Here is a 23908-nt window from a genome sequence, read left to right on the forward strand (position 1 = left end):
TGATTAAAAGGGTTAGAGCTGCAGATAACTGCTGGAAAAAAACTGCATTAGCCTTTTGAGTATACGGCTAAAATATTAGTTTTGCTGCGATATTTCTAGAAATGTTATAGATTTTAAAGGACGAAGCTGATGCGCAATTGGTTGACTATGAGACTTCTCAACATGCGTTCAATCTTATTATGGGTTCTAGGACTACAAGTCCCAGAGTTCATAGCCTCGCATCTTCCACCCAACCAGTGAGCGAGGAGCCCCTCTCTCTCTCGCAGTGTAGTTCATAGTTACATGGACCGTTGCCTTATCGCATTAATACAATAAGGCAATGCAGTCACTCTTTCTCTCAAAAACGTGAACGACCACAATAAAAGCGAGGCTAATCTAATACGCTCAACGTGTAGGAGGACCGTCGTGGTGTGCCGGGTCGGCTATCTGCTGGGATACAAGGGATAACACTCTTAAAGAGGCTGAACAAAACAAGAGGAATGAAGCCAAGCAGCGTATTAACGCAGTAGTTATGGCTCGACCGGTACTGCGCAGTAGACACCCCAACGCTCGTTGTTTACCCTTTTCATCCATTCCCAGGACAGCACCAGCAGTGTTTGAATGAAACGTGACGGCTCTTTGATTCGCCACAGTGGTTCTCTGGGTGGAGTTGGCCTGCGCTGGGTGCAGGACAGAAGCGGTCCAATGACGCGGTACCCGGGGACATAGAGAAGAGTTAAGACATGGCCTGCTGTCCGGACCCCTGGTGAGTTAGGACTTGTGATCCACGGTGACTCAACGGAAGCATCATAAGCAAAGTAAACGCTTGGTCGGTCTAACCGTGAACGGTAAACAGTTCTCCATCCATCCGGACACCTGCTGTATGCGGGTAATGCTATTGCAATGTTGATGCTAGTAGGCTAGGTCGTGGAAAAATAATAATTTGTTTAAGAAGGCTATATGTCTATAGCATGTCTATAATATGTCTATAGCATGCCAGCACAACAGTTTTCCGTTTTGCGAACTGCATTCACGCTATAGGCCTATATGGTTCTTCGTAGAGCCACACCTACCATGCCAGTGGTGGAGCCTTCTGGGGCGGTGGACTGCCTAAAGTTATTACTCTTCAACTCATGGTCTTGACAAAGTATCTGAGACATAAAGGGTGTTCCTGGAAGTAGAAGCAGATACAGCTATTGAAAGAGTTGGATACTGTGGCAATCAATTGTTGTGTTGGAGGTAGAGGCTTAATTAAAAAACTAAAATATATAGCCCAATACATACACATGTATTTGGCTATATACATGTTTATATATAGCCTATATATGCAACTAATGTGCCTAAGGTGCTTTCTTAAAACTGCATCCAAACCTAACCCAAAATCTATAATGTAATGTAACTAGTGATGTACTTCTTTTGACTGTTCATTTATAAAAATCAAGATAAGTGGTATAAGCAATATTCATTCACTACTATTTGATCAAGCGTTTTTTCTTCTATTTGATCTACTGCATCATTTTACAGACTCCTTCATCCAAAGCGACCTGCCGTGAATTGAGATACAAGCCTTTAAGCTTGCTAGGCATTTGCTCAAGAATCCCTCCAGATATGTTATGGACATAGGGGATGGAACCCAGTAGCTTTAGATCCCATTTATCTCAAATTTCTTAAGGGAGGTTTTTTTGAGTGTGTGTGTGTGTGTGTGTTCCCAGGTGGCCCAGGGTGACAGTGCGTCATGAGTACATGGGATGTAGGTCCTACTGCCTGTCCCACTCCACATCTGTGGGAGATGTGAAGCGACGCCTCTATGAGGAGACCGACCTGCCTGTCACAGAGCAGCGGCTGGTTCACAACGGAAGAGCGGTAAGTAGTAGGAAGTGAGTGTACTAAAGTGTCATTTAGCCCCCCTATCAGCTTGAATTCAAACTACATTTAAAAATGGGGTTTTGGGCCGAGAGATCTTACGACGCAAGGAAACCCTGTGATACTTATGTTTTTAAAGCTAGTACTGTCATTGTGTATGAGCGTTATAATGAGCGATATAAGATATGGTGTGGCCTATAAATGCGCCACACCGTTATAGCTGTTATAGGATATACTAAGCGTGCGAGAAGCTTAACCCTCAGCTGCCCGAACGGAGCGCCACACGTTTACACACACCTTGCGACCGGTGTCCCTAGTACGTTGTGACGTCGAAGTGCCTTTTCAGAGACTCTTTGCACAAAAAAGAACGACGACAACATTAACAAACTTGTCGTCAGATAATAGAAAAAACATTGGAATGACAGTCTTTTATTTTTGTATTTTAGTAACAAAATTGTATATATTACTATGTTGAAGATCATATAAGACATATTACCCCGATCAAAACACACACAAAAAAGATTTAGATAAATAAAAACATAACTGTCCCTTGCAATGCATTTCATTGAAATGTATTAAGCATCATTGTAATCCCTGTCTTGGGGACAAATCAGATACCCACTTCAATGTCTTTCCCAGAGCCCATTTGGGGGGAAAAAAATCCTACCGAGTTTATTAGCGTCTTTTTTTAGGCAGTTTAAGTTCTTAGTTTCCATAGTTTTTGTCTTCTACTATTATCCTCCATTTTGTGCTCTTTGGTTCATCGCTTGGTCACGTGTATGTATTGGGATAGCTTAACATGGCTAAACTCTATACTGCACTGACGTCATGCCATAGCTCCATTTCTCCACTTAAATTTCTAGGTTTTAGAATTCAATAGTGTAGACTGAAGGAATTGTATCCCAAGCTAAATGCCGCATTATGGGTTGTGTTTTCATTTTGTGGCAGAAATTTAAATGGATCTCATGACACGGATTGTTGAATATCTTTAGTGTCCCATTCCACTCCCTTCATTACGGTTAATTCAATATTGAAGGACCTGTTGGGAACAAGACACCATGTTTGACTCATTATCGGTCTGTGGGTATATGCTGTCTATGTCTACTTAACTATCGATCGAAAAAAGATTTCCACTGTATGTTTTACTGTCAAGCTGTTCAGGAAAGCAAACAATGTCTGTTCATTGTCCCAATTTAATCTGCTGACCAAGGCAAAAAACAGACCTAAATTATGTTATAAGAACTTCATTGATAACGGTGAACTTCCAAAGAGGAATAATGCTACATGAACGATACTTGTTGATTACTGAAAAATGACACGTTTTGTTTTCTATTTTGGGCTATATCGGCTATACAAGTATTATACAATTAAATCCAGCCTTTGCTTCATCTGCTTGACTGTACTTAATCTTGTTCTCAAGTTTATTCTCCGTCAGAGCTATAGAGTGGATCTCTGGTTGCCTAGGCTGTCTATTTTGTGGTTGTTTATGTTATGGCCCTGGTAGGACATGGACTGATCTCCCAGTCACTGGGCTAGGCTGAAGGACAGGAACAGGTGGCCCCCACGGGCCGTAAGCCCTTCGTAACTCATGTTTGTAAAATTAGCAGCACACCATGCCTACACATTGCTTCTGAATGATCCTCTGAGCTCACAGGAACATAGCAGCAGACCTAGACCCCGGGGAAAAATACCCACTACAACAGCCAGCCTTGTGATTCACCCGCTTAAAAAAGACCAGGACACAAGGACAGCCCAGCACTGTTCTGTCCTTTTGTCGAAATACAGGGAGAGAATCATGTTTTAGATGAACCACAAACCACCGCATTGATGTCTGTGTGTTGCAGTAAATCCCATAGAAATGTTATTGAAGAATGGAAGTGCACTTCAAACGCAGGGTGGCAGCGTGCCACCATCTGTACTTAGCCCCGCAACGTGATGCTTTAGTGGACCCTGGGCTGCAGTAACGAGCTGATCCGTTCCCCTTGTGTTTCAAACACATTCCTCACTGTACAGAACAACAGCTGAGTCCCAGCATGCTCTTAAGATATCTTAAATGGTTCAATGCTTAATATCTTAATGGGGAAAAGGTCATTTGGATTTATCACTGACAGAATGCGTATGCGCAGCTCTTTCACAAATTACAAATGCTCACCTCACAATCAGTATACATATGATCGCAGACATAACCCCAAACACAAAAGATTTAAAGTGTCAAACATGTGTATAACATATTTGATCTGCATATGTCAATCAGTTCTGCAGATAGGCGAATGCATATCAAGTTCCACTGATAGTTAAACTAATGTTCAATCAAATAAAGTCAAATCAAAATTATAAAATCTGTTTTGCCCAAATGATTGAATGCCATGTGGGCATCCATTTGAAAAGCATGACAATCATTATGATGATGAGAGAAATTTTTGTGCATGGGCCATTCTGCCAGCCAGCATGTTCACTTGGCAGAAGTGCTGAGCGCAGAGGGTGACAGTGCAGATGAGAGGGTTTAATTTCTGAGAGCCAAAAACAACAGCAGCAGCAGCACCAAGGGCTGGTGCTGCTGCAGTCTAACGATGCTACTGTATCGACCCTGTAAGAGAAACTTAACGTTATGTATCATTGTGTCTAAATTTTATGTTAGTTGGGTTTGCTTGGATTGGTGTGTGTGTGTGTGTGTGTGTGTGTGTGTGTGTGTGTGTGTGTGTTTGTGTGAATTATGATGTGTTATATTTATTATTAGGGTCAATCCACTTTGGCGGCATATAAACAGTGATCTTATAGGTCAGTGGGAGGCCGGTACGGCATCTGCTTGCACCATGTATCAACCAGATGTAGCATCCTTTGGCGTTGCATCCATCTCCACCTCTTTGTTCTCCTCAGAATCAATTAACATTTGGAGGAATTCCGAGTCCAGTTAGATAAGTTGGTCCTAATGGACCAGATTTGTATGGGAGGAGCCATTGCCCACTATCCCATTTGATGAGGGGTTGGAAGAGGCTATTTTACTAAATTCCTCAAAGCTTACATCCAGAAAGAAATGTGTTGCCCCAATCAGCTCTCACAAACAGATCTGACATATCATAGTGGTCAGGATTTACCTGCAAGGCAAGCATTGATGTCAACTGTAGAGGCATTGTTTATGTCTCTATGTTCCTCCTCTTCAGAGTCCAGAAGAGCCTGATACAGTGGATCGTCCATTGAGAGCATGGGCTCCCATATATTCTGATCCTCCAACGTTGGTGCCGCATTATCCACGAAACTAGATGTCAGTCGAGTACTTAGAGTGCCGATTCAAACAGAAAGCTTTAACATAGGTGGAGAGATATGTAGATATTTCATAACTTCATCAAAAAAAGCTTATCTTCTGAAATGTACTGTGTTGGATACTTCAATATGCCAATCTTGTAAAATTCCATGCAATATTTCTGTTGCAAAGATAGGACAAATTTCAGTAAAAAACAAAAAGGCAAGCCTTCTCCAAGTCAGGTAACTGGAAAGGTGAGGGCTCCCCCCCCTTAAAAATAAATCAGGAAATAGATATAGGACATTATGTAGCAAACTCGAATCATAAAACACCCAATCCCTAAGTAACCCATCGTATATATGATGTAATACAAGATGCCATCTGTAAACAGGTTTACCCCTCTCCCTCTCTCTTTCACTCTCCTTCTCCTCATTTTTGGTCTCATCTCTTGTTATAGTTGGATGATGGTATCCAGATTGGGACCCTTCTGCTACCTGGGAGTCCGGAAGTTTCTGTCACGCTAGAAGGAATGGGACTGAAGGGAGGAGGTCCGTACCACAATCGGAACGTTGTCCTGCTCAGAAAGATGACTTGCTGCAGAGCAATGCCTAACCTGCTAAGCTTGCTCTCTCTACAGGGAGGTTTGGCCAGACCACACCCCCACTGGTGGAATTCTTGAAAGACATCCTGAGAAGGTATCCAGAAGGTGGACAGATTCTTAAAGTGAGTATAAAGCACTAAATCATGTTTGAGTCAATTGTTTTGGAAATGATGTTATTTAACCAATTAGTTTATTGTTGTTATTTTTCTAAACACTAAGTCAATTGAAACCTTAAACAACAAGCACATGGTGTTCAAGTCTGAACCAGCTGTTGTGGTTGGAAATCATTTTCCCTAGAGCAAAGGTCTATTCGTTCACATCTTGATTACAATGGTTTGTTAACACGTATAATTATAACAATATCCTTACCTACCAGATTACCAGAGCCTACAACGGAAGACACATCCTCAGTGGTATGAACTGTCTGGTGTGAAGCTGTTCTTTGAATTCCTTAGGAATTGATTCAGAATGCAGAGGATGCTGGAGCAACAGAGGTCAAGTTCATGTTTGATGAGACAGAGTATGGAGTGGAATCACTGTGGTCACCTGATATGGCTCAATATCAAGGTATGCTATCAGTTTCATATAATCACAAATGCATTTAAAAAATATATATATTTTCAGAATGTGGCTTGTACTTTCATTTTCATATTAATTGCAGGCCCAGCTTTGTATGTGTACAACGATGCAGTGTTTACGGGAGAAGATTGGAACGGAATTCAGGAGATTGCCAGAAGCAGGAAGAGAGAAGATCCATTGAAAGTAGGCCGATTTGGCATTGGCTTCAACTCCGTCTACCATATTACAGGTGAGAGTTGTACAGCCATGTAAATTTATGATCCAATGTTCACATTCATATTCCTTCTTGTCAGTTAGTTTCCAATATCAACCTATGGTATGGTATGGTACTATGGTATTGTTTTATATCTTTTCTCAATCTTTCAGATGTTCCCAGTATCTTCAGTAGCGAACAGATCGGCATGTTGGACCCACACCAGACCCTGTTCGGAGTGCATGAGTCAGGCCAGTGCTGGAATCTAAAGACAGACATTAAAGAGGTGACAGAACTCGCTGACCAGTTTGCGCCTTACTTTGGAATATTCGGGAGCTCTGAGAGAGCCATCAAGGACGGCAGCTTTCCCGGGACACTCTTCCGCTTCCCGCTTCGCATGAAACCCTCGCAGCTCAGCAGTAACATCTACAACAAAGAGAAGATCCTTGAGCTCTTTGAGTCCTTCAAAGCCGACGCAGACACCGTGCTGCTCTTCCTCAAGAGTGTCCAGAAGGTGTCTCTACACATCCGCGAGTCAGACGGCATGGAGCGAATGCTATTTCAGGTCACCGCCATGGAGAATGCGGAAGATAAGTCAGAGAAGCCAAACTCCTTGAAGACGCTGGGCCAGGCCATAGACTGCTACAGCAACGGAGTGCCCAGCTCCACCATCACGTGTGCCACGTACCAGCTGAACATTGAAACGCAGGACGAGATGGTCAAGGAGACCCAGAGGACCACCTGGCTGGTCTGTAACGGGGTCGGGGGTCGAGGGATGTCCACGGAGCTGGACTCTCTGGCAGAAGACCTGAAGTTCATCCCTGCTGTTGGCATCGCGCTGCCTCTGACTGTAATCAAGGAAGAGGAAGGGGCCTCCTCTGGTTTCGAAGGGCGAGCCTTCTGCTTCCTCCCTCTGCCCCCCGGGGAGGAGAGCGTGACCGGCCTGCCGGTGCACGTCAGCGGCTTCTTCGGCCTCACGGACAACCGTCGGAGCATCAAGTGGCGCGAGGTGGATCAGTGGAGGGACCCGGCAGCCCTGTGGAACGAGCTGCTCATCGTGAACATCATTCCCAGGGCTTACTTCACGCTCATCATGGAAGTCATTAGAAGGGTCCAGATAAAGAAAGACCAAGACTTTCCCCTCTCCCCTAAAGAGACGTACCTAGCCTGGCCGGATCCCCACCGAGTCAAGGCCCGCTGGAAGCCCATCCTCCAGCCTTTGCTCCAGGGGCTGCTGCAGCAGCAGGTCATCTACTCCCTGGGTCAGAGCTGGATACGGGCAGACGAGGCTGTGTTCTCGGAGCTGGACTCAGGAAACAATGTCTCAGACACGGTGATAAGCTACCTTCAGAGCACGGGAATGCAGGTGGCCGCGGTGCCCGCTGCCATCGATGCAGTGTTGGCTACACATGTGTCTCGTCCCAGCGAGGTGAGGAAGGTGAGCCCTCACTTGGTCAGGCAGGTGATCCGGAAGTCCAAACACAAAGGCCCAGCCCAGGAGAAGCTACTGCTTCTGGAGTTTGTGCTGAGTGACAGTTGCTACGGGGACCTCATTGGGCTGGAGCTACTTCCACTACAAGATGAGACGTTTGTGATGTTTTCCTCCTCCATCAGTGAAAAGGATGCAGTTTATGTTGCATCTGATGACTACCCCAGGTACACAAGTTATTACATGTTGTCAATGAATAATGTCAAATTAATTAAATAAATAACATTGATGGTTAATTTATTCAGTACCAGACTGAATTTATAATTTAAACAAAAGAAAATATATTGCCTCCAATAAGAAATGAAATGGTTAAGAAAATCCGTCTGTTCTTGATATCATCTGATAGGGCTAAAACTGTATTTTGAGAATAGCATTGTTTAAGAAATGATCTTGTTTGTATGTTAGGAACATAACATATAATATGTTTGGTTATGTAATTTATATCTTATAATTATTTTGTATGTTTTTTGTTCTTTATTTTCAGAGCTCTGTTTCCAGGACTGGACAACCGATTCGTCTTGGCGAGCATTAGCCCCTCAGTAATGGACAGTCTGAAGAACGCAGCCAAAAGTAGAGGTAATGTTAAATATATCACATCTCTATCATAATAACATAGGTCTCCTCAATAATGTGGATCCAAAGGGACTTCAGACCAAACAAAAAAACAAATAAATCCTCTAAAACACTTCATTTTTAAAACCACACTCCACTTTACTCCCCTGCAGTGAGCCAAAACACGTTAAATCTCTCTGTAAAAGGAAATGAGTGTGAGATGGTGAACATGCAGGCACACGATAGATCTCACTCTTTGACTCACATTTCAATCTCAGCTGGAAAATCATCTGCCCATTCAGGCCCTCACTCATCTGTAATAATGCCAAAGAGGCTATACTGCCAGAGCCAAAGGGACAAAATATGCAGAAATCCATCTGGAGGTTTTGAGCTGCACCTAGTGTGTATGAGTGGAAACATACGCATTTCTTTTTTCCATCGACTGACTTAATAATAATATAAAGATGGAACATTAATAGTATACTTTGTTAGTTAAAGAATACTCGACTTATTCACTGATAGCATACGTAAATCATTACCAATTCTTCATTTATATAATTAAATTTGGTTAATTCATAGTTATATTATCTTTAATAAAGTGCCAAAATACTAAAATAATGTTATTTGAATTACAGTGTCACAATATCTTTGGGGGTGTACTGGTAGGTATTCCAAGGTGTAAAGTGTCTAACGAAAACCAATGCAGTGTTTTAAAAATGGACACAATGGCAATCACATAATGGAAAAAAAAAACTGATTGGAGAAGCAAAGAAAATCTATTCTTAATTTTAACTTGTTCTTCCAACAGTAGTTTGACATGAAGGAACTCAGCATTCTTACCTCATTTTGATTAGCAAATTCAATGGAACAAGAAAACTGCATTGGTTTTTTGGTCTAAATGTCCTGTTTTGTTTCATACGTAAAAGAAAACCTTGGATTTTTAAACCTGGACCCTATTTTCTGATAATTTTGGGTTCAAGGGACAAATGAGGACCAATACTTTTTGAATTTGGTGAAGTGTTGAGCGAGAATGCTGCAAAAGTAAACTGCGAAAATGGGCAGCAATGTTGTCCTATGGGGCAATAGTGCCTGGCAATGTTCATCCTCTAAAATCGATTGTTTTTGCCACTGACATACTCAGATTATTTTCTGTCATTATGGAAAGGATCCTGACAAAGAAATAAACGTATTCCTTTACCTTTTGCTTGATCACGGTCTGTTTGTTATTGTGTCCCAACATGTCTCGCAAATTGAGTTGCTGCACTACGGAAAGCATGGTTTAGTTTTTTGTAAAAGATTTGGGTGAAGGAGAGTTTAAATTGTATTGACAAGTTTTCAATTGTATGAAACAACAACGAGGTTTCAGAGTGAGAACACTTGAGCGAGATTTGTTTGGACACATAAGAAACAGACTAGGTTCAAGCAAAAGTTCCAAGAAAAATATAATTTCTCTATAGGTATCCTTTACATAATGATATAATATAATCTTTCAGTGACAAAAACAAGCACTTTTAAAAGACGTACATAGAGATTTCAAGGCATACCGTTTCCGAATAAAATGCCTGCAGTGTTGTCGCTCAGACCAATCTCAAAAGAAATGTGTCCGCATGAGTCCTTTGGACCCGAAATGATCGGAAAATAGGCTCCAGGTTGAAAAATCGTAAGTTCTCATTTGATGTTCTTTAATAGCATTAGCATTAAAACAAAAATTATACTAACTTTTCAATAAATCTTTGAGTCAAAGCAGTGTTGGTCTCAATGTCAAAGCATCCAAGCTAACCCTAGGTTTTCTTTAACATCCAGGCAACCTTGTAACATAGGTCTTCACCAAATAGATGTAGTGTTTACAGCCCCAGTGTGACTATATTAACAACAAGCCTAACAGCATTCGTATTGGACGTGTATAATACCTGTTTTGTGTGTGCAATAATAATAGAGTTAAGAATCTGTCTGAGAGAGATTGTATTATCTAAAAAAAACATTTGTTTTATTTTTTAACAGGAAGGGCCTGCACTCAGGTAGCAGTGCTGACTCCTGAAAGATCGGCTCGACTCCTTAAGGAGATCCTGTCAAGAACATGGCCGACCAGAGACTTTGCGGTTAACTGGGAACCAGCTAACCCAGAGAAGAAGCATCCTTCGTTTTCTTGGCTAAAACTGGTTTGGAAGCATCTGTACATACATTTTTCTGATGACCTAAGCATGTTTGAAGACATGCCTTTGATTCCAAATGTGCCACTGGAGGAAAGCAATGATAATGTGGAGCTCCTGCGACTGAAAATCCCATCCCCCATTATCCTCACAGATGAGGAGGGGTCCCTGCATTCTGAAAACCTTCTTGAAATCATGAAAAAGCTTGGGGCAGTTGTGGTGAAAAGGATGGACCCATGTTTGCAACACCCCCTCCTAAAGAATTACATCCATCCATCAAAACCCAGTTACCTGCTTCAAATTATGGATAGATCTTCAATGAAGCGAGTGGCGAACCAAGTTTCTTCCTTCTCAGTCAAGGAAAAGGTTGCGCTTAGAGAATTTCTGGCAGGGCTTGCTGACATCACTGAGAAGGAAAGGTGCATGCTGATTGAACTGAGCATTTTTGAGAAGGTTGGGCCCTGCTCAGATAAAGGCACCCCGACATTTACATCACTGAGAGGAGCCAGGGCTTTACACCACACCGCCAAGTACCCACCAGATGTGAAGCTATCACTAAATGTTGTGAACTGCAATGACGAGGCATCCATGCGCCTTGTAAAGATAGCCAAAATAGAGCAAGTGAAAACAAGTGATTTCTTCAGACTTGTTATTCAAGATATCGAGAAGGGAGTCTACTCCAAGGACGAAATTACTAAAATCATGCTCTGGGCACTTAAACATCTTTCCTTTCTTAAAAATGAAAACTCCTCTGTGATTGGATGGCTCTCAAATCTAAAATTCATGCATTCTTCTCTGGGAAAACCTATCTCTGCCACAGACCTCTTTGATCCTGAATTAGAGATTCTACAGAATCTGTTCTACATGGAGGAAAAAAGCAGGTTTCCCACAAGTACCTTCACAACCTCACCTGATATCCTCCATTCACTCCGACAGCTGGGACTGAAAAATGAAGTGCAGCTTACTGAAAAAGATGTTGTCCAAGTGGCAAAGAAGATAGAGGAGCTACAGGGAGGCAAAGAACCTGAGTGGGACGCTGTTGTGAAAAAAGCCCAAACACTTCTGCAAATACTTAATAGACAAACTAAGTTGGTTAAGTCTACAGAAGCACAGACTACATTGCTGAAGCTAAAATGGGTTCCGGTCTGCAAAGAAAGACCACTGAATTACCCCAAATCTCTTGCTTGGATGGGAGACAAAAGTCATATTGGACGTCTATCTGAAATGTGTGACATATCACATGCAGTTCTTGTGGGATCTTCAGTAGCACATGTTGAGCGCACATCTGCTGGTATGAAGAAAGCACTGAAGCTATGCATAGAACCTCAGGTCGACCAAGTCCTACAACATCTACAAGCTGTGAATGACTGGCATCAATCGCAAGCGTTCACAACAGAGGATTGGTATCAGTTCCAACAGATCCTGTTTGAGATCTACGGCTTCATGCAAGCTCACCTTGAGGATGCGAGAGAAGCAATGAAATCATTGCCGTTTGATTGGGTGTGGACAGGAAAAACCTTCTCATCACCTGGCCATACAGTCCTAAAGCCAATCCCTGACCTTGATTTGCAGCCTTACCTGTACTCATTACCAAAGACCATAAGGAAGTTTCACAAACTCTTCAAGTTTTGTGGCTCAGTTGAAGAGGTTGTGCCAAGCAATGTGTTTGAGGTCATCCGCACGGTCCAGCAAAGGTGCCAAGAAGAGATGACCAAAGGAGAAAGCAAACATGATCTTTTGCTTTTAATTAACATTTTGAGGTGGCTGTACAGCAATCAGATACCGGTCAGCATCGACATGCATGTGCCCATTCTTTGTTACAAGGACCCAAGCAAACTGGCCATGAAACCCATTCATGAATGCACCTACTGTGACATCAAAGTGGATGACTTGAATGACTTACTTGAAGATGCGTCAGAGCCTATCATATTAGTGCATGATGACATTCCCATGAAGACGGCAGAGTGGTTAAAAGTACCATGTCTGAGCACAAGGTTGATCAATCCAGAGAACCTTGGCTTTGAGCAATCAGGTCAGCGTGAACCCCTTACAGTGCGAATAAAAAACATACTTGAGGAATACCCATCTGTAGCGGACATTTTCAAAGAGCTTCTCCAGAATGCTGATGACGCAAATGCAACAGAATGCAGTTTCCTGATTGACATGCGAAAGAACACTGACATCCGAGAGAACCTGCTAGACCCAGGTATGATGGCTTGCCACGGGCCCTCCTTGTGGTCCTTCAACAACTCTGTGTTCTCTGATACTGATTTCCTCAACATAACGAGGTTGGGTGGCTCAATGAAAAGATGTGAAGCAGATAAAGTGGGCAAATTTGGGTTGGGTTTCAATTCAGTGTATCACATTACTGATATCCCCATCATCATGAGCAGAGAATTCATGATTATGTTTGATCCAAATATCAACCACATCAGCAAGCACATTACAGATAAGTCAAATCCTGGGATCAAAATTAATTGGAGTAAACAACAGAAAAGGTTGAGAAAATTCCCAAACCAATTCAAGCCATTCATCAATGTATTCAACTGTCAACTTCCACTGGCGCAGGAATCTCCATACAAATACGAAGGGACACTCTTTAGGCTCCCATTCAGGACAGAGCAGGAAGCTTCAGGAAGTGAAATCAGCACCATGTACTACAACACCACAGACATCTATTCACTTGTTGATGAGTTCAGCATATGCGGCCACCGTCTCATTTTGTTCACTCAGCATGTTGGAACAATGGTATTGAAATACCTGAAATACGAAGAGCCAAACCCTGCTTTGGCCCAAGATGTGGTCTGCATCAACAAAAGTGTGTGGTCATGCAAAGCCTCATATGGACCTCTGAGCATCTTGAAATCTGCTGCAAAAGTGATGAAGAAGGTAGCAGCCACCAACAGGGTCCCTGCCGATGTTCCCAAATCCGGGTGCATCATACGCATCATGGTGGAGGAGTTTCACAATGTGTTCAAGCGCATTGTAGATCTCCAGTCCCCGCTCTTCAGAGGCTCCGAGGAAGATCCAAACCAGTACTTTGAGATGGCTGCAAAAGGAATCCAAACCAGAAGACTCACCGATGAAATGCCCCAAAAGGCAGTGGACGTCACCAACTGGCTCATTTGTTCATGCATGGATTCAACTGAAGCACTGAAGTTTTCCCTGGGAGAGAGTGGGAAAAGGCTCGGACTCGTTCCTTGCGGAGGGGTGGCTGTGCTACTTTCCGAGGAGGAGAATCGGAAATGGAAAGTCAAGATTCACGCAAACCCTGTGGGGGAGGTGTTTTGTTACCTACCCCTAAGGATCAAGACCGGCCTACCAGTCCACATCAATGGTTGCTTTGCTGTGACTTCAAACCGCAAAGAGATCTGGAAGACAGACACTAAAGGCCATTGGAATGCTGTGTTCATGAGACATGTGATTGTCCAGGCATACATAGCATCACTCAGTATGCTACGGTCGATGGCAGAAAGCGGAGAACTGCTTGACTACAATTACTATGCAACGTGGCCTGATCCGAGTCTCGTGCATGATGACTTCACACTAATCAGTCAGGGGGTCTACCAGGAAATCGCCAAAGGAGGTGAGAGTGATCTTGCAAGGATGTTTTCCGATGGAAAAAACTGGGTGTCGATTCAATACGTCAGGTTCCTTGATGACACATTACTTTGCAGACCAGAAATTGGACCAGCTGCATTCAAGATCTTCTTCAAATACCTCAAGATGAGTGGCTCCCAAAACCTCTGTGCGGTCGAATTGCCCGATTGGGTGAAGGAGGGTTTTGATGATGCAGGGTGCAAAGGAAAGTTGATGGAAAACACCCTCACAGAGAAGCAGTTCTTCCCTGAGGTATTTTTCCCGAATATCCGAGACATTGAAAAGGAGCTCAGAGATCCACTAATGCAATACGTACTGAATGAAAAACTGGATGAGTTTGCAGCCATTCTCAAAGTCACTCCATGCATTCCGTGCTCTGATGTCACTGAACAGTTAGTTTTGCCTTCAAGGCTCATCCACCCAGAGGGAAGGGTTGCTAAACTTTACAATAAAAGTGATGGAAGGTTTCCTGGAGGAACTTCAAATGACTACCTGAACCCAGTGTGTTTAGTTAAGCTAGTGCAACTGGGCATGGTGAAGGATGATCTCTCATGGGAAGACTTGGTTGAACGTGCAGAGTCTGTGACTGATCTGAACGAAAATGACCACGTTGCTGCATGCTTCCGAAGCAGTATACTCCTGAGTCTCATAGATGAGAAGATGAAGATGAAAGACCCAAGGGCAGCTGAACTTTCAGAAAAGCTTCAGGGCATAACATTCCTTCCATTCCTTTCAAGACCTGCAGGGTTTTCACTACCATGGCATGGGAATAACTTCTCCTCAACAACCATGTTCTGTGCTAGAGATCTCTTCACTACTGAACATCAGGACACAGTATGTCTCATGAAGCCAATCCTTAATGAAAGCTCGCCATCTTTCAAAGGATGTGGCCCAATCTCTTTGGCTGTGAAAGACTTTCTTGGATTGATCAGAAAGCCCACCGTGGCCCTAGTTGTCAGTCAACTGAAAGAACTATCAAAGTCATTTGATGGTGTCACTCTGTATCAGGAAAACATAACCAATGCCTGTTACAAGTACCTACACGAGGAGATGCTACAGGAGGAAAATTCAAAGGAGCAAATAGTGGAGGATCTCAAAACATTCAACTCCATTCTGGTAGAGAACACATATGTCAATCCTTCCAAAGTTGCCTTCTCTCTGAATTTTGATGCAGCTCCATATCTGTATCAGCTTCCAAACAAGTACAGGAACAGCTGTCGGGAACTCTTTGAAAATGTTGGCGTTCATTCAAACTTCACAGTTGAGGACTTCTCTGCCGTCCTTGAACTAGTAAGGCAAGAGTGTGGACGAAGGGCACTCAGTGAAGAAAACTTTCAGCTCTCTCGCAGAATCATTAGTGAAGGAATTTGGAGTTGGATCCGTGACAAAAGCCAAGAATTCTGCCAAACTAATTACAGCCAGATTCTTCTACCTGACTCTAATCTGACACTACAGACATCAAAATCCCTGTGCTATAACGACTGTCCATGGATTAAAGTTAGGGACACCACTGTGAAGTACTGTCATGGAGATATTCCGAGAGAAGTCGCTGTGAAATTAGGAGCAGTTCCCAAACGTCACAAGGCGTTGGAGAGGTATGCCTCCAATGTTTGTTTCACTGCACTTGGGAGTGAGTTTGGACAGAAAGAGAAGCTTACAACCAGGATTAAAAGTATACTCAATGCTTATCCATCAGAGAAGGAAATGCTCAAAGAACTTTTGCAAAATGCAGATGATGCAAAAGCAACTGAGATTTACTTCATCTTTGATCCAAGAACCCACCCAACAGACAGAATCTTTGACGACAAGTGGGTGCCAATGCAAGGCCCATCACTCTGTGTATTCAACAATCAACCTTTCACAGAGGATGATGTCAGAGGTATACAGAACCTTGGAAGAGGAACAAAAGAGGCCAATCCAGGTAAAACTGGACAGTATGGAATAGGATTCAATTCTGTCTATCATATCACAGACTGCCCCTCCTTCATCTCAAACAATGATATTCTCTGTATCTTTGATCCACATGCACAATTTGCACCTGGAGCAACATCTGCAAGTCCTGGAAGAATGTTCAGGGATTTGGACTCCGACTTCAGATCTCAATTTTCAGACGTTCTTGGCCTTTACCTTGGAGACCATTTTAAGTTGGAACGCAGCACAATGTTCAGATTCCCCATACGCTCAAAAGAGATGGCAAAGTCATCTGAGATCAGCTCTGTTCCTGCGTCTGACAGAATGGTGCAAAACCTTTTGGACAAACTGAAAAGTGACGGTGCCGAGCTTCTGATGTTTCTGAACCACATGGAGAAAATATCGATCTGTGAAATCCAAAATTCAACGGGTGACCTCAAAGTTTTATACTCAGTGGCAGCTAAAATAACAGACGGCGATCGCCTAAAACGCAAACAGTTTCATGCCTCTGTCGTTGACAGTGTGACAAAAAAGAAGCCCCTTCCTGCTATTCCAGTGCAACAGATCACCTACACAATGGATATAGAGGACACCGAAGGGAATTTGACCACATGGATGATCTGCAATCGCTCTGGGTTCCCAAACATGGAAAAGGTCTCAAAAAGTGTCATCTCAGCCCACAAAAATGAAGACGTAACTCTATTTCCTCGTGGAGGTGTAGCTGCATGTGTGAGCCACAACTACAAAAAACCCCACAGAGCTTTCTGCTTTCTACCGCTCTCACTAGAGACTGGATTACCGTTTCACGTCAATGGCCATTTTGCGTTAGATTCTGCAAGAAGAAACCTATGGAGAGATGACAATGGAGTAGGAGTAAGAAGTGATTGGAACTACAACCTGATGACATCCCTGATTGCACCTGCCTATGTGGAACTGTTGGTTCAGCTAAAGCGCAGATACTTCCCAGGTCCTGACCCCACCATGACTGTCATTCAAGCAACACCAATTCATGTTGTAAAAGAAACATTGCGCAAATTCATGTACTTCTTCCCTGTCAACAGAGTAGATATACAGCCAGATTGGTATTGTTTGGTCAAAGCACTCTACAACTGCATTCATGCTGACCTGAAACGTCTGCTTCCTGTGGTCAGAACCCCACATATGGACAATTCTGATATGCACTCAGTGATTTACATCTCATGGGTAACCATGTCCATTGCAAACAAAGGCAGGGCCTATTTTGACAACTTGCTCCAAGATGAGCTTCACCACATGAAAACTACAGAGTACAACATCTCTACAAGGAAATCTGTGGCAGAAAATGTGTATCGACTGAAGACATTACTCCTAGACATTGGCTTTCACCTGGTCCACAGTTGTGATGAGACTTCAGATCTTTACCTTTGTTTGGAAGATGCTGGAATTCCAGTGAGTTATGTGACTCCAGAGGATGTCCGGAACTTTCTCCACACATTCTCATCGCCAGACTCATCGTGCCAAATTGGGAAACTCCCATGTCGACTCCAGCAGTCCAACTACAAGCTTTTCCACAGTTTAAAACTTCTTGTGGACTACTGCTTCAAAGAGATTGAGGTGGATGGAATCCAAATCCAGGGATTGCCTCTTTTGTTAACTATGGACAACATGCTTCAGGTGTTTGACTCCAAGAGACCAAAGTTCTTGACAGCACATCATGAGCTGATTTCATCAAGGAAAGAAATGTTCATGAACACATTGTACATCAAGTATAGTGACCTCTTGTTGAAAGCAGGTGTGGCAAAACCCTTTGATATCAGCAGTTTGTGTGACCTACTCTGCTCTGTACTTCCAAGAGAGTATCGCACACGGATCCCTGTGAAGTGGAGAGATGGCTTTGCAAGTGAATCTTGGCTAAAAAGTGCATGGCACTTCATTAGCGAAAACATTGCTGTTAAGGAGGAACAGGCTGATAGCAAACCTAGTTTCGACAATGTTCTTGAAATACTAAAAGACTGGGCACTGTTGCCTGGCATCAAATTCATGGCAAGAGACAAACTTGTCATTCCAGAGCACGATGTGCTATTGCCCCTGAGTTTGATAAATATCGCCATCTTTCCACATGGCCAAAATGACAAAGCCTTTCATACATTAATGAAAGGAGGCTGCATTCAGCTTGCAGTGAACAAAATCTGTGTCAAAGAGAACCCAATGATGCCTTTTCTGGCAAAGCACACAGCAAGCATTGATAACCCACCAAGCATTCTAAAAGCTGTAGAATACATGATTCAGACGTCAGCATTCAAACCGGCCAGCCTGAATGACAAGGACTTTGAGGCTCTTCTGTTGTATTTTAATTGCAACCTGGCTAACCTCACACCGGAGGATGTACAAAGCCTTAAACTCCTTCCATGTTTCAAATCAGTCAGTGGGAGACACATAAGCATTGCAAACTATGGGTCTTGCTATGTTTTAGGAACAAACATACCAACCGCAGATATGGATAAATGGGCTCACACAACAGCTTGCGTCTTTCTTGCAGACAATCCACAATTGAAGGAGCTGTACAGTTTCCTTGGATGTATCCCAATTGATGATTTGGAGGTCTACCTCAAACATCTCCTGCCGAAGTTTGAAAGTCTTTCATATGAGGCAAAAATCGAACACATTGTTTATTTGAAGGAGAGACTCATGTCAATGGAAGAATCATGTGGAATCAAAGATCAGCTTTATGATAAGCTAGAGGGACTTGCTTTCATCTATGACTACACAAACAGACTCAAGACCACCAAAACATTTTATGACAAGACGATCCACGTGTTTGAAGTCATGCTCCCTATCAAGTCGTTCATCCCTAACGACTTCTTCAGGAAGGTTGAGCAAATAACAAAGCCCAAAAATGTGACAACATTTGTCACATCATGGATCACATTTCTCAGAAACATAGGACTCAAGCATGTTGTTTCTCAGCAACAAGTCCTCCAGTTTGCAAAAGAAGTCAGCATCAAAGCACAAACAGAAAATTGGACCAAAGAGAAGGTGCAAGTCATTGTCGATGCTCTCCTGAATCACATTTTCAACGACAGGACAGATCTGTTTGCTGGTTCTTTCCTTAAAGAGCTGTCGATGATTCAGTTTTTGTGTTCTGAAAGAGCTCCTGCAGAACTTATTTTTCTTCATTCACAATACCAAGACATGAGCGGCATGCTACCTCTGATTCGATTCAGTGGATCTCAATTGAACCCCAAATTCAAACAAACGGATGTTATCCATTTGCTCTGGACATCTTGTCCAATTCTACCAGAAAAGGCCACACCATCAAGCATAAAGGACCAGGATGGTAGCACACTCACTGGACAAGAACAACTTGACCAAGTGCTTACCATGTTAAATGTGAACTTGGATCCACCATTGGACAAGGTCATATGCAACTGCAAAAACATCTGCAACATTTCCAATCCAGATGATGACATGGTGAAAACAAGGAACAAAGTTTTACGGTCCACCTATGAATTTCTAAGCGGCGACAAGCGAGACTTCCGATACCAGCTTCGTGGGGTGTCGTTTGTTATGGTTGAAGATGGTTGGAAACTACTGAAACCTGAGGAGGTTGTCATCAATCTGGACAATGAATCTGACTTCAAGCCCTACTTATACAAACTACCATTAGAGCTTGGCACCTTTCATCAGCTGTTCAAGCTCCTGGGCACAGAAGATATTGTATCAACCAAACAGTATGTTGAAGTATTGTGCCGCATTCATAGAAATTCTGAGGGCAAGCAGCTTGATCCCAATGAGATGAGAACTGTGAAAAGGGCTGTCTCTGGACTGTTCAAAACTCTCCAAAATGATCCAGTGGAAATTCGCAAGGATCTGGACAGTCTCAAAGACATTACTTTTTATCTGCCAAGCCATGATGGCAGACTAGCAAAATCAAATAGTTTAGTATTTGATGATGCTCCACACTACAAGAGCAGAATCCAGGGTAATGTTGGTGTTCAAATGCTCGTAGATATGAGCCAGTGCTATCTAGGCAAAGATCATTCTTTCCATACAAAGCTGATCATGCTACTCCCGCAGAAGTTGAGGCCTAGACTTCTAAGCAGCATCCTCGAAGAGCAATTAGACGAAGATTCTCCTAAAATGTGCCAGTTTGGAGCCCTCTGTTCTCTCCAAGGTCGCCTACAGCTATTACTGTCCTCAGAGCAGTTTATCACGGGACTCATCAGAATCATGAAACATGAAAACGACAATACATTCCTTGTGAATGAGGAAAAAGCCATACGCCTCTGTAAAGCACTTTGCGAGGGACTGAAGGTCTCGTGTTTTGAGAAACTCCAAACAACATTACGAGTCAAAGGATGCAGCCCCATTCCACACAGCCGCAGTGAAACGCTCGCATTTCTGAAGAGATATGGGACATCTGTCATCCACCTCTATATCCAACACTCAGACAGTAAGGACATCAATTTTCTCTTGGCATTGGCCATGACACTGAAATCAGCCACAGACAATTTGATATCCGACACTTCTTATCTTATCGCAATGCTAGGTTGCAACGACATTTATAGAATCACAGAGAAGTTGGATAACCTTGGTGTAAAGTATGATTCAACAGAACCCTCCAAACTGGAGCTGCCCCTCCCTGGAACACCCATACCAGCTGAGATACATCACATACTCCTGATGGACCCCATGAATGTGTTTTATCCAGGGGAGTATGTAGGGTACTTGGTAGACTCCGAGGGGGGAGACATCTATGGGTCCTACCAGCCAACATACACATATGCCATCATTGTCCAAGAAGTGGAAAAGGGTGAAGATGATAGCTCCAAATGTTTCCAGATTGACATTGGCTATAGCGAGTACAAAGTTGTAAGTTCCCTCGATTTGTACAAATTCTCCAGACACGATGACAGTTCTCAGGTAAAAGACAGCGGTGCTCCATCAACTCCAACAAGCCCAAGTCGTTCAGCGAGTCCCAGAATGACACCACCTCTGTTTCCTGGAAAGGAAAATCAGAGACCCAGTGCGCAAAAGCATTCCCCTAAAAAGATCAAGATTCACACGTTGCCTGAAATTCTGAAAGAAGTGACCTTAGTAGTGGAGCAAGCTTGGAAGCTTCCGGAGACGGAAAGGAAGAAAATGATAAGACGATTGTATCTCAAGTGGCATCCAGACAAAAACGCAGAGAATCTTGACATCGCCACAGAAGTGTTCAAGCACTTACAGACCGAGATCACCAGGATGGAGAAGCAATCTTTAAGTGATCAGCAAAACACAGAAAGGACCTCCAGGAGACCCTTCTCTACCTCGTCTACACGCTTCCAGTCAGAAAAGTTCTCGTTCCAAAGGTTCTACACCTCATGGAACCAGGAGGCAGGAAGCCATAAGTCAGAGAGGCAACAATTCAGAGATCATTATCCCACCAGCTTTGCAGGTTCATCGCACTCAAATCGCTTCTTTGTGCCCCCAACATTCAAGTCAGTCGGAAACCCTGTAGAAGCCCGCAGGTGGCTGAGGCAAGCAAGGGCAAACTTTTCCGCTGCCAGGAATGACCTTCATAAGAACGCCAATGAGTGGGTGTGCTTCAAATGCTACCTGGCTACAAAACTAGCACTGATAGCGGCTGACTATGCGGTTAGAGGAAAGTCAGACAAAGATGTGAAACCAACCTCTCTGGCACAGAAGGTGGAAGAGTACAACCCCAACTTAACTGGGCTTACCAACGATGTTCAAATCCTTGAGGGATACGGTGTAGACAGTCTCAGAACCCGCTATCCCGACCTGCTGCCCTTTCCACAGATTCCCAACGACAGATTCACCTCGGAGGTAGCAATGAGAGTGATGGAGTGCACTGCACGGATTATCATAAAACTTGAAACTTTTGTCCAGCAAAAAATATAAAGTGGGCGCTATACTGCTTTTAAAAATACAGGGATGGAAAGGTATGGAGGCATTATGCATTTAACCTCTCGCAAAGGGTAGATCAGAGATTGTGTACAATACAGAGTACCTTCTTTATTTTGAGGCAAATTCAAGTATCCCAGCTGGCAGCTTAAGATACATATGCAGTGGCTCAACGGCGATAAGGTTGGGGCCTATGCACAATGTATAAATGTATGGCTGCTGAAATCATATGAAGAAGCCGTCTCATGATATGTGTTGCTGTAGTCTGTGAATTTATAAACCTGCAATCTGCAAATGCTGTACATATACCTGTGCTGAGCAATATATTTGTTTACCAAAGTCCCTATGTTGGATATCTTTGATCTCAGTTTGAGGGCATTTTGCTGCTTTTTTTGTACTTTAGTTTTTATAAAAGTATATTTTTCCTCCCAGATGACCCTTGACTCTACCTACGGTTGTAAAAAGAAAATATGACAAAGCTATTGCTTCTCTATAAATATCAAGAATTGCCACTATAAGGGTTAGGATCGTGTAAATGTCAAAACACTTGTTTGTATATTTACCTTTTAATTATTTAATATGATTAATGTGATGGTTGATTTCCTATCATCACTGTAAACATTGTAAATGTGTTCTGTAACATAGCCTACTGCTTGTTAATTGACAAAGCACTTTTACTAGCCCTGTTTAGCATTTGTATCACCCTGGCAACCAGTGACAATTCAACTGCAAAAAGTTGTGTCGTTGTCTTTTCATCAAGTCCAAATTGTTTGTTATGTTAGAGGATCATATATTGAGCTGTATTTATAATACATGTATCATTTCATCCATGGTCGAAGAACTGTTCTCCCCCAAGGATGCCATTGTGTTATTATTTTTCCCCCCATAGTTTAGAGAAGTCCGATTTTTGTATTCGCGACACCCAGTAAATACCAATTGTGTGGCCAGATAAAAACCATAGAATAGCTGTACAACAGATGAATATTACGATACATGCACGTAAGATTGAAATTTCCACTGGTGCAATGAATTTTGGGTACATTTATTGGTTTAGTTTAGCCAACACATAATCATTTTGTCGTATATTTCTGTTGTCGGGCCTTTAATGACTTCAATCCTCATGAAATTGTAAAATTAATTTTTTACTGTTTTACTATTGATGTTTTTCAAGGCTACAAAAACCTGTGGCAACTCAAATCATTTCTGGAAATGCTGTGCTTGTGGTCTCAATAAATACAACTACTCTGATGTGAATGAACTCTCAAGGAAGTATCCTTGAAGACCAGTTAAACTAAAATAAGCAATGGAAAACATTGTATGTCATTTGCTGATTTACACTGTGCCATAGTTAATAAATCCTCCTTCATTCAACTGTCTCAGTGATCTCTCAGGGTGAGGGAAACCGAGAAAAGTTACCTTTTACACAAGACTAAATAAGAGTTGCAAAGTGGGGGGAGCTTATGGTTCTTGAAACGAAATCTCAATTAATTTATCCCTAAGAATATTTTCTTTTCCAGAGAATTAATTAATGACAACATGCAAACTGCAATAGAATAAAGAGGCCATTATTGTAACTACCTATGTATTAACACGCTAATGACCAATTTCTATCTCTGGATTTAAATGGAGGGCCACTGTTGGCTAGTTCCACATGGTGGCGTCGTGTTACACTTAAGTGAGCTTTTTCTCAGGTATGTAGCTGATATGTAGTTTAAAGTGTAATTCCGGTGAAAATTGAACCCAGGGTCTTTTTCGGCATGAATCCAATAAAATAAGCCCTCTAGACACTTTTTTTCATTGATAATCGAGAATAGAGCTTGCCCAAAGTTGCCCGGAGCAATGTAAAAGCCCAAATGGCTTCCAT

General features: G+C 42.7%; 1 protein-coding gene across 2 annotated transcripts; it reads left to right on the forward strand.

Moving 5' to 3' along the window:
• Positions 1 to 722: 722 nt before the first annotated feature.
• On the forward strand, positions 723 to 22041 carry sacs (sacsin molecular chaperone; the record flags this gene model as incomplete). Of its 2 annotated transcripts, XM_079733542.1 has the most annotated exons (10): positions 723 to 745; positions 1692 to 1842; positions 5541 to 5635; positions 5725 to 5806; positions 6140 to 6251; positions 6346 to 6492; positions 6630 to 8112; positions 8430 to 8521; positions 9133 to 9159; positions 10499 to 22041. In XM_079733542.1, 10 exons carry the CDS (start codon positions 723 to 725, stop codon positions 22039 to 22041), a joined length of 13755 nt encoding a protein of 4584 aa, XP_079589668.1. The 2 variants fall into 2 exon arrangements, with proteins under 2 accessions (XP_079589668.1, XP_079589669.1); XM_079733543.1 differs by lacking the exon at positions 9133 to 9159.
• Between the last annotated feature and the right edge of the window lie 1867 nt (positions 22042 to 23908).

The sequence above is a fragment of the Pollachius pollachius genome (genome assembly GCF_949987615.1).
Source record: "Pollachius pollachius genome assembly, chromosome: 3".
NCBI classification, from domain to species: domain Eukaryota; kingdom Metazoa; phylum Chordata; class Actinopteri; order Gadiformes; family Gadidae; genus Pollachius; species Pollachius pollachius.